The sequence below is a fragment of the Mesitornis unicolor genome, unplaced genomic scaffold (genome assembly GCF_000695765.1).
Source record: "Mesitornis unicolor isolate BGI_N332 unplaced genomic scaffold, ASM69576v1 scaffold1640, whole genome shotgun sequence".
NCBI classification, from domain to species: domain Eukaryota; kingdom Metazoa; phylum Chordata; class Aves; order Mesitornithiformes; family Mesitornithidae; genus Mesitornis; species Mesitornis unicolor.
The window spans coordinates 86,565-101,732 of record NW_010157387.1 but is presented as its reverse complement, the minus strand read 5'-3'; the positions used below and the strand labels follow the sequence as shown (position 1 = coordinate 101,732).

Sequence of the window (15,168 nt, the reverse complement as noted above, 5' to 3'; positions counted from 1 at the left end):
TTCCTGCCTCAGCTTGCCTTACAAGCCTGGGGGGGCTGATGTCTGTAAATACTTTGCAACCAAACCCCCCACACCGGCCCAGCCACGCACCTATAAATAAAAGAAGCAGCAGGCCTGGCCGAGGCACAGTGCCTACTTTGATGTGCTGTAATGAACTTTGCTTTTAATTCGGGGTTGTAACTTCCATCCCAACGCAAAACTGGGAGCTGCGGAAAAAGCTGCATGCATAATAAGGGGTGAAAGCAAGGATGCGGCGCGAGCTGTGTCTGATGTTGGATGAGAGGGAAGATAGCCTTTAATCATTTTGTTTTCAAAGAAGCTTTAGAGAGCTCTTTGAAGATGAGGCTTATTTTTTTTGAGAGCTGCTTCTAGAAATCGGAGGCAGAGATACACAGCGCCCACCTTCTGCCCACGTCCCCCCGCCCCCTCAGTTAACCTGTGTCTAGGACGTATGTACATACCTACATACACAGGCACATGCAAGCGTCCCTGCCCTCAGCACACGACCCTCTGGGCTGGCACCCAGTAAACATCTGCAAAGCTGAGCTGGTTTCTTGCTGCCTGGGGAGGGGAGACACTGATGGCTACAGCAACAAGGATAAACTGCCCCAATGTCTTTTCATCTGAGGTGATCACAGCTCCTCAGTGTGCAGAGGCAGGAAACTAAAGCCACTAGAATAGGATATCCGGCCTCCTTTTAATAATAAGAATATTCTTGTAATGGTAAAATTCTGTAAATCCTGTCTTACAATTGTTGGATGAAAGAGAATGATAATGAACATCTGATCAGACTTTATTTTAAGAGAAAACATCATGATGGAAAGGTGTGGAAGCTGTGCCTGTCCTGTAGTGCAGAATTTGGGTTGGGAGAAGGCAAGAGTCGTGTGTCACCTTCCTGCTGCAGTCAGGCTGTATAGGACCTGTACAGTCGGCTCCTTTATGGGCTGGGAACAGGCTTGTTCACCTGCATTTGATGGCACTGGGAGTGGGGGACCTTGAACATCACTGGAACACCCCAGGCTGGGGAGGGTGAGCGAGCTCTACTCACCAGCACTCAGTGCTGACAGCGCCCAGCTTTATTTTTCAAGAGTGAGGTCAGGATGGTGTTGTGTTAAATGCATCACATACAAAATAAGCACACAGCTTCTTGCTCCAAAAATGTTGCAGGCTGAGAGGAAAAACCTTGAGGAGCGGGTGTGCCAGCAGTCCTATTTTTTACCTATTTTTGCCAAGTGATTTGATCTTGGTAAAACAACAGCCAGGCTGGCAAGTGACCACAGGCTCTTGTGACATCAGTGGCACGTGTTGCCCCTAAGCAAGTGCCCTGGTCGTGTAATTACTGGTCTTGTACAGCTATGTCTTCTCTCCTGTGGTTTGTAAAGTAAGAGTGTGCTGGTATTTGAGGTTCTTTACAGATGCCACAGTGCCACGACTATGAAAGAGCCAAAATAACAGCCTAACTCCCCTCCCCTTCCCCAATAAGGAGCAAGCCCACACCCATTGTTATCGCAAGAGGCCTTGCTCCTGGTGTAAGAGTGTGTTGAGAAGCAGACAAACGGCAACACATCCTCACTGCTCCACATGAGGTCTGGGTGGAGGAGCTGGGCTCTGCCTCTGCACCTGGCACCATCCCCACCCACCGCTTCACCTGGTCAGGTCCTTATGCGCCCAGCCCACCTTCTTTCATTTTGTGGTGTTGAACTGCATAAACATTTCCACATCTCGAGTTCTGGTCAGGGTTTGGCTCTGACAAATATAATTTCCAGTCCCTTCAGAAAAAGAAAAAAGCAACCCCCAAATCCACATCTCCAGATTTGCTGCTGCATTTGGTATTAATTCTGCAAATATTTTCTTTAGAAATCTGCATTTCTGTATGCACAACCCCAAGACGCTATCATTTTCAGTCTGTGTGCCCATACAAGCATGTTGAAGGTTAAGTTTCAAAGAACTAAAGAGGTGTCATGTTCGGTGGGACCTGCCCTCTGTGCATTAAAACCAGAATCACTTTCCCCTCTCTGCCCTCCAGTCTGCAGCAGGTACTTAAACACTGGCCTTGTTTTCAGAGGTGTGAAGGCTTTGTGGCAGGCACTGCAGCTGGGGATGCAGCAAATAACACCTCGCAAAGGCAGGCTGTTTAGGGATTAAATGTGGTGTTGCATGCTAAAAGCAAGGCAAATAACTTTGGGAAGATGAGAGATATTGTGTCAGACTCCTATTTTCACTTCTAAGCGATGCCATGCTATTTTAGGCCAGGCCAAGCCTTGCCTTTTTTTAATTAGGTTTATTGCTATGGCTACATGGTGGCGTGTATGTGTTAACATTTGACTTCTGTATCTAATGTGACTGAAATAAACAATCCAGATCTGATAGTCCCAGTGGGGGAACTGACATTTGGATTTGGCTCAAAATTTGTGCTTTTGACACTTTTTAGACTCCCAACATCTCACTCAGAAAGCACAAAGCGCAGTGGGGTGGCTGCAGGGTAGAGCTACATTTGCCAACCTAATCCTCAACCTCACACTGAAGTGCTCCTCGGAGGCACACACTGCCATTGCTGCATCGTGTTTAGCTGATGGAGGGATGTGAAGAGGGGTGTTATAATGCCACTTAGGTATCAGTTTAATTAACAGAGTTTGCAAAGTCTCCCTAGAAGGCATCTTGTGCCACCAAACTTGTGCAGCCCAGCGCTGCTGTGCCCAGGTGGCCCTCCATGTCAATACCACCCCTGCTAAGCTTGTGTGTGGGAGACAAAACCAGCAAGGCTGGAGACAAAGAAGAGTATTTTACAGTGGGTGTGAGCATGGGAATGTCCCTGTGGTCCAGTGGGCCAGGATCCCACCTGCTCGCTGCCTCCCTGCTGCGCACTCCTACCCAGCACCATCACCCTTCTTCTGATGTGAAAACAAGCCTTGGTGATTGGAGAGCTAGGGGCGAGGGCTGAGGAGCAGGGAGCGGCTGTACAGTCCCCCTCCTCCTCTCCTTCGCCCCAGACCACCACTCCAGGAAGCAGATGGTCCCTGCAAGGCCAGTAGCCCAGCACCGGAGAGCTGCCACACGCCATCATCTGCAAAAGCACCGCACTCCCACTCCCATCAATCAGCACAGACCAGGTGCCTGGAATCATCTCTTGCCAATTGCCTTTTATTACCTTTAAAAAGCCAAGAAACCCAGAACAAGACAAAAACTGAGACCGTGTGAACATCATGCAATGGATTCACTTTAAAGCAGGCTGGGGGGCGAACGACCAAAAGCCGTGTTAGAGTAGAAGTATTGCTTCACCCGTGTCTGAAGGCCAGATCAGGGCGGTCTGTCACTGGTGGGGTTGGTGGCAACTGTTGTGAGTGGTCAGACCGATGCTGAAGCAGGAACTGGAAACACACTCATGAGCCATCATCCCAGGTAACCCCAGACCTGATTCCGACCCAAATGCAATTTCTTATGTGGTGATGACAGTGAGAAATACACCTAAGTCTTGTCGTGGGCAATTTCTGCCTAGGCAAAGGCTCTTTGGAAAGGAGCAGCACAACGCATACAGTTACAGGGGTTTTTTCAGTTAACAATTATGTTATTTAGTGCGACTGGTACTCCTGTAGTCAACTACTGGAGTGGATGTTATCCAGCAGGAGTGGAGTTACCGCACTCTGCCCTTCAGTCTCACTCTTGTCTTCAAAATTCATAGCACAAACTAGAGTAATATTAGCTTCTCAAAAGAATGTGTTTTGGAGAGTTTCAGCCACCATGGAAATAACTTTGCATCTTGTCCATCATGTGGATGTGACAAAACACATGCCCTTATTTTCCTGAGATATAGCCAACATTTGAGTTCATTACATTTAATGGAGTAGGGTCACCCATAAAGTTATTCATAAGGTATTTTCTGAGTGGTTTTCACCTTCTCTTTGAAAAAATAAATTATATCAGCATGTTCATGAGGTACAAATGGTGCTGGCATTTCGGCTGTTATTATGTTATTAACTTTTTTAACCTAATAATTTTCAATCAACAGTAAGAAGCAATTTTCACTCACTCCAGTGACCAGAGTTGGAGATTCTCGTAGGGTTCACCTTGACAGACACCTAATTCCCTCCCAGATTGAAACATTACCCCCAACACCCCCATTGTGGTTACTGAGAATTTCCATTTCCCCTTCAGTTAGGATTTAATTTAGAAGGCAAAGACTTCCTAAGCTATGGGAGAGTAAAGAGAGATGTTATGGGAGAAGGCATCTGATGAAATGTAGTTGACTCCGGATCTGAAATATTTTATCCCTCCTCAATGTAGGTTAAATTATTCTTCACCTTTCCCACATCCATAATTGTCGCTCATCTTGGACCAACTCAAAACCCTACTACTGAGTTCAGTAGACTCAAAATTGCCACTAGAACTGGAAAAAGAAAAAAAAAAAGAAATCTGTTAGTGTCCATATACAATATCCCAAGACTATACACAGCTATGAGATACAGCAAATTTAAGAAAGGCAATTTTTTTCTCATCACTGAGTATTTATTATATATAACAAATACATGAAAAAGAAAAAACTATATTGTGTGATATAAATAGTTTATTTACATTACAGAAAAACATCAAGACAATGTATACTATTTCAAATATATCCATACATAATCAAATATAGCTGTAGTACATGTTCTCATTGGTGTAGATTACCACAAATGCAAGGCAACATGTGTAGATCTTGTCTTAATCTTTTGTCTATAATACTGTATTTTGTAGTCCAAGCTCTCTGCAGTTAGTTTTGCCATTGTGGAAACATGCGCTCTTTAAATTAACCTTGTCGATGCTCTTGTTGTGTTGTCTGAACTGTAGTGCCCTGTGTTTTGCTTCTGTCTGTGGATTCTGTTGCTCCTGGGACATTTCCTGGAAAAGAGAGTTGTGAGAATACACGGCTCTTAATAACGCGGCTGCTTGAGACGCGGTGCAGGCAGCGGGGCACGTGAAGGCAAGAGAGGGATCCTCTGGCCCCCAAAACCCCACAAAACATACTGAAAACAAAAATATGGCAAGGGAAGGTTAAAGATTCCTGCTCCTTACTGGTGAGCAGAGGTGACTGCTGTGTTGTGACAGCCCCAACTGCTCCGCATCTCTCATCTTTAAATAACAGATTTATTTTCAGCAAGGCGCAGGTGGAAGGTTTAGGACGGTCTCACGCTCACCGGGTCTGTGAAGTATTTACAAAGTGGATGCGGGGGTTGCCTTTCCGAGGAGCTAAGCGTCCCCAATCCCTATTAGTCTCCATGGAAATGCTCCATGCTCAGGTCATTAGCAAGCAGCTACTTTACTTACGGGCGTCTGCACCGCACTGCGCTCCTCACACAGCTGCTTGGCTTAGCGCAGAAAGCAATTGCACTGGAAAGACCCAAATCTTATTTTCCTTTGGATGGCTGCAAAAGCAAATCTCTTCTGCCTCAGGACCTCACAGTGCTCCTCAGCAAGGGCATGCTTCAACGTTTTACCTGCAGCAGCGTCGGCTATCAGGATGCTATGAAGTGTTTCCCACTAATGGGAAGATAATAACGTTTTTCTGGTTTCCTCCCATCGAAAGGCACCAGAAAGCATGGAGAAGTGTAGCCTCAGGTGGAGGCTGCAGGAAGTTCTAAGCAGCTGAAAGCCAAGGGGGTTATGGCAGGAATTGCTAGGCCAGCAGAACCACAGCAGAGTAACCAATAACCTCGAAAAATGCTCGTCCTGTTTCCATTTGTGGTACCAGTAGGAAAATGGGTGAGCTAGAAACAACCAGCAATAAAATGGTCCTTTATCCAGGGTGACCTAGTTAACATTTTGCACAGGAGGAAGAAGCAGCTCTTCCTAATTTGGCCATGTATTTGTCCTCTTCCTTCAGCTGAAGCCCAGTATGAGTTTTTAGCCTGGGCTTGTCCCTTTCTGCTGTCTGCATGAGCAGTGACACAAGGAAGACTGAAACACCCGTTTGGAGTGGCATGACAGAAGGCCATGATAGTCCAGACCACACTGACACATTTTAAAAATACCTTTGTATTGGGCTAACTTGTTTTTCTGTTCTAAGGAGGCTTTCAGCAGCACCTTGTGAAACCCGATGTGCTTGTGAGAGCCCACCCTCTCAGTAGTGAGAGCTCAAAGCCCTTGCCTTCAGCTCTGGGTCAAATAACTAACAGCAAAATAGAGTGAAATAAGTTTTTACTGACCCCTAAAAATCAAAAAGGCCAGTTTGTTTTTTCCCTGTTGAATGGAGGTGATGCTATAGTTTTGTGGTGCCAACTGAAAGGCTAAACAAGAGCATAAGGAGTTATGAAGCTTTTTCAAATGCTGAAATACAATTATATAAGTGTCTGACAAAATATGGGTCAGATTGTCCTGACTGGCCTCACTTTTAAGCCAACGGGACCACCCCCTCATGAGAAACTGTATGGCTGTGCGCTATATTTTGCCTTGTTCCTTTCTTGGAAGCAGTAAAGTAGGCTGCTATCATTACTCCAGGAAAAATAAGCCTTCGTCTCTAGCACTCTCGGAGGTCACGGCAGAGCTTTCATTATGAAACTAATGCAGACTTTAGCTGGTTTGCGATTTTTATGACAAACTCACTATTCACCGCGTGTTCCTAAAAAGGCGATCAAACTTTCTGAGTGAGTCAGGGAGCTGTTGTTAGCAAAACACTGGGCTGATTCACTGAGCCACGTGTCCTGTGCATGCTGACAGCCTCCCAGCCTTGACTGTCCCTGAGTGGCCTCTCCCGCCCATTCAGCCAGAGATTGCACCGCACAACCTCACAGCGCTCCATGGGAGGCAGCACCAACACCACAGTGGGCACAAACAGGCTGGTTCTGTAGGACACACAGAGGAACTGGGTGGCTGGGGGATGACCAGGATGGTCAGCAGTCCCCGGGGATGGAGCCATGCATTCCAGATGGATACTGACTGCTTCAGCTGGAAACAAGGAGACGAGCATCTCACAGGCGCTTTCCCAAAACCAGCACTGACCATGTCTATAGAGTCAGTCCAAGGTCAGGAAAAATTGATTCAAATGTAGAGATTACTCCAATTAAGATGATGAAAAAGCATCTTTGAACCAAAAATGCCCATGTTTTAATTGCATAATACACTACACTACCAATTGATGGAAGCCTGGGAGGGCATCTGGGTTTCCTAAGAGGGGCATTAGCATTTAACCAGCTTTTAGACTTAATCATCTGCTAAAATTGAGTGACAGCTTTTCCTTGCTCCTTAACTCTTTAATCAAAAGTTCTTTGTAGCGCTCTGTGTGTGGGGATGCATTCATTTGTGAACACAGCAGTTATATCAATGTAAACTAGTTACTGGAGCACAGGCTGCCTGCCCTCCCTCCATTGAAGCTTGCTCGTAAGCTTGAGTTACTCACAATGTGATTCATAGCAGGTAAAACACATTATGCATTCATTTTTAATCAAGTTATTTCTTCACATAAATAAGCTGCTGTGACTAAACATCAGGGAAGCACTAAAAATGCAAAGCGGTAAAGAAAACTGCTGAGAATCATTACGACACTAGGCCATACCTATATTATTTACCATCCTTCTTCACTTTTATCATTGCTTCTCTTTTGCCTTACCTCTGAGCTAAAAGTCCTTGGGCACAGGGACTGTGCCTCTGTTCTACCTCCTTCCCTCCGTATCTCTTGGCCTCTGGTCCCCTACTCCTCCACCCCAGTCGCTTATTCCCATTGCTGGCACTCGTGATGAGCAGCCAGGCAGCCAAGCTCCTCAAGGAATTGAGCCACTTGAAAACAACTCACCAGTTCTGTTGGTTGTGTTTTCTGCTGAATCCATCCCTACTGGGTTCTTTGTGTGGCTGCAGAAATGCTAATGGTGGCACAAGAACACTGGTAGCACCAAGTGCCCGGGGAAGGGGCAAGGGCAGACCGCCCCTGTCAGCAGCACAGCTCATTTGTTCAGATTAAAGTGTCTGTACAGTGATGGCCCTAGAAGTGCCTGGGAACTGCTCAGAGCCTTCCTGCAATGGAGGACACCCTGCAGGTTTGCATCACTGTGCAGGTGTGATTTGAAAAGCAACAACAGTAATGATAGCTAAAAGATTTCACTGGTAGCCTTATGTGGCTCGAATGCAGGGTTTGGACGCAACACACCAAACCCATTTGATAATTTAATTAGGTGAAGTTGCACTGAAATAAGCAGCAAAGAATTTGGCCGTAGCGGCCTCTGAGTGAATGAAGTTTCCCTTCTTTCTCCCAAGAACGTGGCAGGGTGGTTTTAGCACTTTCAAGAGTTCAGGGTGCGTGGAGTTCAAACCAGTACAGTCAGGTTCTGCAAAACAGATAACTTCAAAACCTCAATTACTTATGCATATGCTGCCACAGCACTCTCTTGTCATGTGGATTTCTCTTAGGCCACTTAAGAGTACACTCTTGCAAATGTATCTCGAATCATTATGCTGGGATGGAGGATGCTCTGCAGTAATTACATGCATTACAGAAAAAAGTCAAAAGATCATAAATTAACTTGGTTACAAAGTGTGTGGGAAAAGGTATCATCTATGTGTGAAAACAGTGTGATGGGTAATTTGCATTACAGTACCAGATCACTCAGAGCACGCTGTCTTTAATTCTTCAGTATAAAGTACTCTGCGTCACTGTGTGAAGGTGACAAAACTAAGAGTCACTTGATAAAATGATACAGAGCATTTGTTCCATTATCAGTTACTACACCTTCTGCTTTTTCTTACCACATTTTTGGTTGTTTGAATTACTTCTGTGAATATCACCACAATATAATCTATTACCTCATTCGACATTTACTGTTGAGTTGATGGACTCAGCTTGGCCAAAAAAGTAGCTACGTTTCATCAGATGGTTTTGTTTTATGCCTTTAGGTCAGAGAAGGATTTATGATTTTTTTTTCCCCAGGAACAAATGCTACACTTGTCTTCCAGCCAGGTAGTGCAACACAGAGACTGAAATATATTAGAGATTTTATTTTCTACAGAGGTATGATAACTGGCTTTATTTTTTTTTAAGTACAATTCTAAAAGAAAGATTATCAGTGTTTGTGGCTGAATTAATTTAACCTCCTGATTTCTGAGAGAAGCCTGAAGATGCCTGAAGTTCAGAACTTACCTCAAACCCTCCCAGAGACAGTAACATAGTTCAGTGGGGAAGTGGAGCAGCAGTTATAGGAGGTTCCCCTTTACCCCTCTCATTCTGAACTATCCTGGGGCTGTCATTTCCATTCAAACCACCCTTCCCTTCTCATTAAAGAAAAAATAAGTAAATCAGATATGGCTTGGTGTGCCACCATCTAGTGAAAACCTTAAACATGTGCAGTACCTTTGAACATGTATACCAGCCTAATGAAATCATTTAATCAATGGGATCGCAAACAGGCTTAAAAGTTTGTATGCTTTGCCTGATTAGGACTAAGGGAATGGGCCCTTGAGGAATCCAGATGGAGATATGATTAGTTTTATTAAGTGTTGATCCAGCTGCTGTATTTACATTCCCCTTATTTATATGAACAATATTTGTCCAAGCATCTGAATACAAAATAGGAAACTTCATTTGCTGTAGGCACTGTCACTACCTGAGTTTGATTAAGATGGAAGTAGAAGTTCAGTTATAATAATGAAGCAGCACTGGCTGGCTGGACCAGGCGATATCTTGTGTCTGTTGGTGCATTAAGCAGCATTTGTTATCAGTAGTGTCACTGCAGAAATCTGTATAATCAGTGCACAAAGTACGAAAAACAATAGTCCTTTCTTTTTCTATTGCAAAGAATCAGAGATACTGACCTTGTAATACAGAGGACTACAACACAGATGATAGCAATCTGGATGGTTCCAATCACAGCTGCTATTAAGACATACTGAAATCGTACTGGACCTGGAACCACATATAAAACGCTGTAGTCCTTTTTTTCACAGTGTTGTCCAGTATAGCCGGCATCACATCTGAAACAAGAAGTATTTTTTCCAGTTATACCTGCTGCTTTTGAAGAATGCAAAAAAACCCAAACCTTAACAAAAAAAAATAATCTGTGGCCTAAGCAGAAGCTTATGTGTTTTATTGCAGGATGGGCTCCCCAGAAAGAGCACTGGTGCCTCATTGGACCTCTCAGAGGGAATACTTCAGGTCCTCAGCATCACCAAGGTCTGCAAGAGCGAATGACACTGCGATAATGCCAGGAGGTGCCTAGAGGACTAGGACTTGTCTAGCATCAAGTGGAACTACTTGCACGTCATGATGATAATCCATTTAGTACCTTGTACAACATATTTTAGATTTCTCCCTTACTTTGAGGAGGTGGGGGAGGGTGAAAAGCCATCTAGTTGTGGCTCCTTATGCAGATTAGCCCTAAGGAGGTGATAAGCAATCAACCAAGCTCCATATGAAATGTGATTAGATGTTCCTGCAAGTGGATACATCATTTACATTTTGTCTGGTTGCTATAAAAAGCCCTCTGTTGATGCTGCAACCATCCACCCCAACGCTGCCTGCTGTGCTGATCACCAGTTCCCATCCTGCAGCCTGACATCTGCCCTCTGTGATTTTGGGGAACAGTGGTTTTCCCATTTTAGCTCCTGCCCTGTTTTCCCTAAAAAGCCCAAGCAGAAAGATGAGAAAATTCAGGCCAATGGCAGCAGCAACCATGAGACTGAGCTGGATTGTCTGGGCTCTTCTCAGAAGTGTTAGTGGGGTACTAACCCTGATGGGTTAAACCTTAAGCTTCCACCCTTTTCCTCTCCTGCACTCTCACAGCAGCCAGCGGCTAAGGAAAAGGACATTTTCCAGCTGAATGGAGAACCTAAAATGCAGCAGCTGCAAAGAGCAATACATGCCCTGACTGTCTGTGGGAGCTGGGAGAAGATGTCTTGACGTTCTGCCCTGAGGGAGAAGTCTGGTCCATATCTTTTCTCTCCCAGTCCAATGTCTCATGAAAATGCTGCTTCATGCGTAATTGTCCTTTCCTTTGCCACCAGGCTGCTTGTTGGACTTCAGAAGTTATAAAGCTGCTTCTGCAGGGAGGCATTTGCTGCACAAACACATGCTTTCACCATTACTCGCCTGCCCCCCTACCCTAACCTCCTCCAAAGCCACCTCACACGCAAAGGAGCCACCGTCACCCCAGCTTGCTGCCCAGCGAGCATCACTTCTGCCACAGCAGGGACATATCCCTGGTGGCACTCCTCACCTTCAGACTGCGGAGGCTACCTAGGAGCTGTCTGCACACTTTGTGGAGTGCTTTTTAAAAAATATCTAAATATAACCAAAGGTTACTGAATGCTTTTACAATCAATTAACATTGTGCATAACTCAATACACTTTTGCTACATAAAATGAGGACTTTGTTGAATAATTCAAGTCTAATGGATTTTGTAGCACAAAGGGCCACAGTTACCATTATTTTCCATAGTTTATCTAGACGAATTGTTTCTGTAAGTCAGTATTTTCACGTGTGTAGCCTTTCCTCCTTGTTAGGAGAAGGGTTACCTGCAAGACGGTTCCAGCATGTTAGTGGAGTGCTCACACTTGCCATGCATGCAGAAGCCATTGTAATGCTCTGGACAAGGGATGTAGATCCCTCTTGCACTTTCTTCCAGTTTATTTGCATTCTCTGTGAACACAGGTGAAGGAAACATTAACCTGACAATGGAGGATAAGGTGAAACAATGGAAAGAACTCAGTGTATAAAAGAAAGGAAAATCAGAAGAACGAGATGTAAAAGATGTTTACAGGAAGCAAGAGCAAGAGTTTGCACCTTGAAACAGGCAGGCTAATGTAGATGCAAAGCTTTGCAAGGTTTTATGTCATTCTTTTACATATCTAATTCCTTTCAAGTTACAGAAAATGAGACAATAGAAAAAATAATTTGACTATTCAAACACTGATTACAGAACAGCACATGAAAAATGCCTGATCATTTCTGTTATCCTCTACGGACTGTCTCCTCACACCCAGGCTAGCCTAGGAACAAGACTCTGGACATTTGCAGGTAACATACCATTACAGTATATTTGGTCATTCAGTACAACATATTCAGAAAGATAATTTTATGGCTGAAGGAGAGGAGCAGGCGTCCAGCACTGAAGTTTATAATCGGTGCTGCACACCCATGCCCCAGAGCCTGCTGGCCTCCTCCCCGTCCCACTGCACTGGTATCTTTGAACTGGTTTGATTTTCTCTGCTACCTCTGCAGCTATTAAATAGTTACTGAGACTGCAAATCATGGCAAATACTTCCTTCCACGTAGGCAGGAAAATGGAGGCTTTGTGTAGTTTTGAAACAGGTATGTGCTCAACGTTTACATGGGCTGAAATGCAGAGTGTTACTTGCAATAAATTCACCCGAATTTTGTAGGCCACCAAGGTGTTAATTAATCTGGGTAATTTTGTCAAATTCTTCCATTTAACCAATACTTATGATATCTCAAATGGTAAAAATCCTTTTTCTGTGATAGTATCATCTAGCCACAATTAATTAAAAACAGAAGGAAAAAAAAATCTCATGGTAGATGTCTGAGGAAATGTAGTTTGCACACAAAGAAGCTGAAGCATTTGTATCCTCCAAAGGAAGTCCCTCAGTATTATGAAACAACTGCAATTTGTTGTTCTGCCTCCAAGCCAGTCGTGCCAGCAGTAGGTATGCTTAGGTGTTATCCCACCTTTGGGAGAAGTGTGTGCGGCAGATCCAAGATTCATATTCTCATAATGAATTTATTTCCTATTGCTGCTGTCCAAGGAGAATTTTAAGTCTCTAACAACTTGCACTAATAAAGTTGCTTTTATTGTCCTTATGTTAAAACAGGCGAGGACAAGCTCCCAGCAAATGACAATGACAGGGCAACTTCTACATCCCTGTAAACAGCATTAACTCCTTTTTCATCATTAGCACTTTCAGGACCCCTGCACTATAGACCATTATTGCATCTTTTTAAATGCACATATGTTGCACACAGACCTGTCTGCCTCTCCTGGTTCCCTGCTTACACTGGGATATCAGTGCGAGGCTGCCACAGGGGCTAATGACAACGCAGTGCAGAAGCAGGTATCACCATGTGGTGACGATTCCTGGCTTGGGGTTGACACCTGGGATGGCAGAGCCAGGACGGGCTGACAGGAGGCACGTTATAGGCATGACATAACCTTATTGAGAGCTTGCCCAGGAATTTCTGCTACTGGAAAGAGGTGGGAGCAGAAGGTCCATTTGCTCTGATGCTAAACATTTTTGGTTACCTATCACAGGTGAGACACTGGCTACCAGCATGTGAAATATATATAGAGTTATCATCCCACCAGTACTACATATATGTTCCTTTTTCCCATCTGGAAATCCTCCCAGAACTGGAAAAAAATAAAAAGTGTGATGTGCCAGCTATCAATGGCCTGCACACACACAGATCCCGATGTGTTCAGGAATTGTTGGACTCCATACTCATGTAGTGATCATCTATGCACCATGTCCGATGGTGTATGGGTGTGCTGGACCTCTGCTATGGTCCACATTCAAGTATATTTCTGTCCAGGAAACTGCAGCAAGAAATACGGCATCCTTATTAACACACACTTTTTTCTATTGTGGAAAACATTATGCTATTTCCTTAAAATCTTCTGTTATCAAGAGGAAGTTTGGTTCCTTTCTGAAGAACAGGAGACTGCTCTGCACGTGTGTGTGTTTGTGTGGGTATCTCTCATCCTTCCTTCTCAGGTACCAAGATATCTCTGCGATCTCTGTGCACCAACGCCAACCAGTGTGAGAATCCCTCCTCTGTCAGATGAGCCAGCAGTGTTGCTAAAATGGTAGGATACCATTTGGTTACTTTTTTTAAAGGCACGCTTCAAGATGGTGAGGGAAACTGTTACTTTCAGGACAGACTAATCTGCTAAGACTTGAGAGGGGGACCAGGACCTCTCCCAGACTCGCAGATGCTCTCACTACGTGCAGGCTGCAGGGCTGGTAAAAAGAGGAATGATTTTTCCTCCTTCTGCAGTGACATGGGTAGAAACCATGTTTTCTTTAAATAGGTCTCTAGCACACTTTAAAGTAAATCTAGGATCCTGCAGAACTTGTAATCACACCTCTATGTGTAATGTTATGATGAAAAATGCTTTACTGATTCAAAAATGAGATGGCCCAAGCCTTGCCAGCAGCTTATAGGATAAACAGTTCATACGGGAACACTTGTCATCTGGCTTGGAAGAAACCACAAAACTTAGACACGAATTGTCTGTGGTCCCTCATTTTGGCTGATGACTCTTCTAAAAGAGTTAGGGGTTGAACGTAAAGGCAGAGAGGAGGGAAAACCTTGTATTTAGTTTGATCTGCCATTTTGGTCATTCGAAAGGTGAAATGAAAGCACAATGAAACCATCGTTTACTTCAGATAAAGAAGTTCCCCTCCTCTTCCAGCACATTTTGAATTTACTCAGAATAATTCCCCTGCCTCAGAACAGGCTGTTTTTCTCATTACACAAAACATATTTTCAGATTCAAAACAGAGATGCAAGATGTGCTTTAGAAGTTCCTTCATGTTAAAACTGAATGCTCTCATTCCTAAAGAAGCTGAACTCTTTTCAGTAATCCAGCCATCAATGAGATACTGTCATGAATGGATCACAGGCTTTACATCACTATGAAACAAGAACTATAAATCATTTCTAAAAAGAGACGATATGAATAAAAACCATGTTTCAATTATGAATCAAATAAGAACTGTACAAAGTTCAAAAAAGCAAAACTAAATTAACTAAATGAAGACATCCTCCCCTTATTGTAATTTTGGATTCTTTATAAATTCAGTACTGGAGGCCATCAGCACTAATCAGACTACAGTATCACTAAACTAAAGAGCCCCTCTACCACACCAACCTTACACCTGCAGGGAGCAAAGCTTGAATACAAAGTTACCTGCTATTTTCCCAAGCACAGCAGATCAGTGTTTGGAAGGCAATGACAAAGACCAAATTCAAAGTTAGTCAAATTTCAGTAATGTTAAAGTCAGTAGCTCCTCTTCAAACATTAGACCTGCTGCACTGTTATTGGCAACTATACGTGAAAGTTTTATTTACAGCAAAAAGACAGATTTGTGCCTTTTTGTGATGCCTAGAAATTGAGACAGACGCTGTAAAGCTTAAAGATAAAACTTGGATGGAATGGGTCAGTCTCTCCTTTCTCTGGACAAATGTAATTCCT

General features: G+C 43.9%; 1 protein-coding gene across 1 annotated transcript in view; it reads right to left on the bottom strand.

Moving 5' to 3' along the window:
- Nucleotides 1-3,757: 3,757 nt before the first annotated feature.
- Nucleotides 3,758-15,168, bottom strand: part of LOC104536996 (tomoregulin-2-like) — a gene marked incomplete at its 5' end in the record, with an annotated part of 53,732 nt that continues 42,321 nt past the window's right edge. The window contains 4 exons of the mRNA XM_010179759.1: nt 3,758-4,384; nt 4,789-4,875; nt 9,772-9,930; nt 11,471-11,594. Coding sequence (XP_010178061.1) covers nt 4,288-4,384; nt 4,789-4,875; nt 9,772-9,930; nt 11,471-11,594 — 467 coding nt within the window. The remainder of the gene's footprint in view (nt 4,385-4,788; nt 4,876-9,771; nt 9,931-11,470; nt 11,595-15,168) is intronic.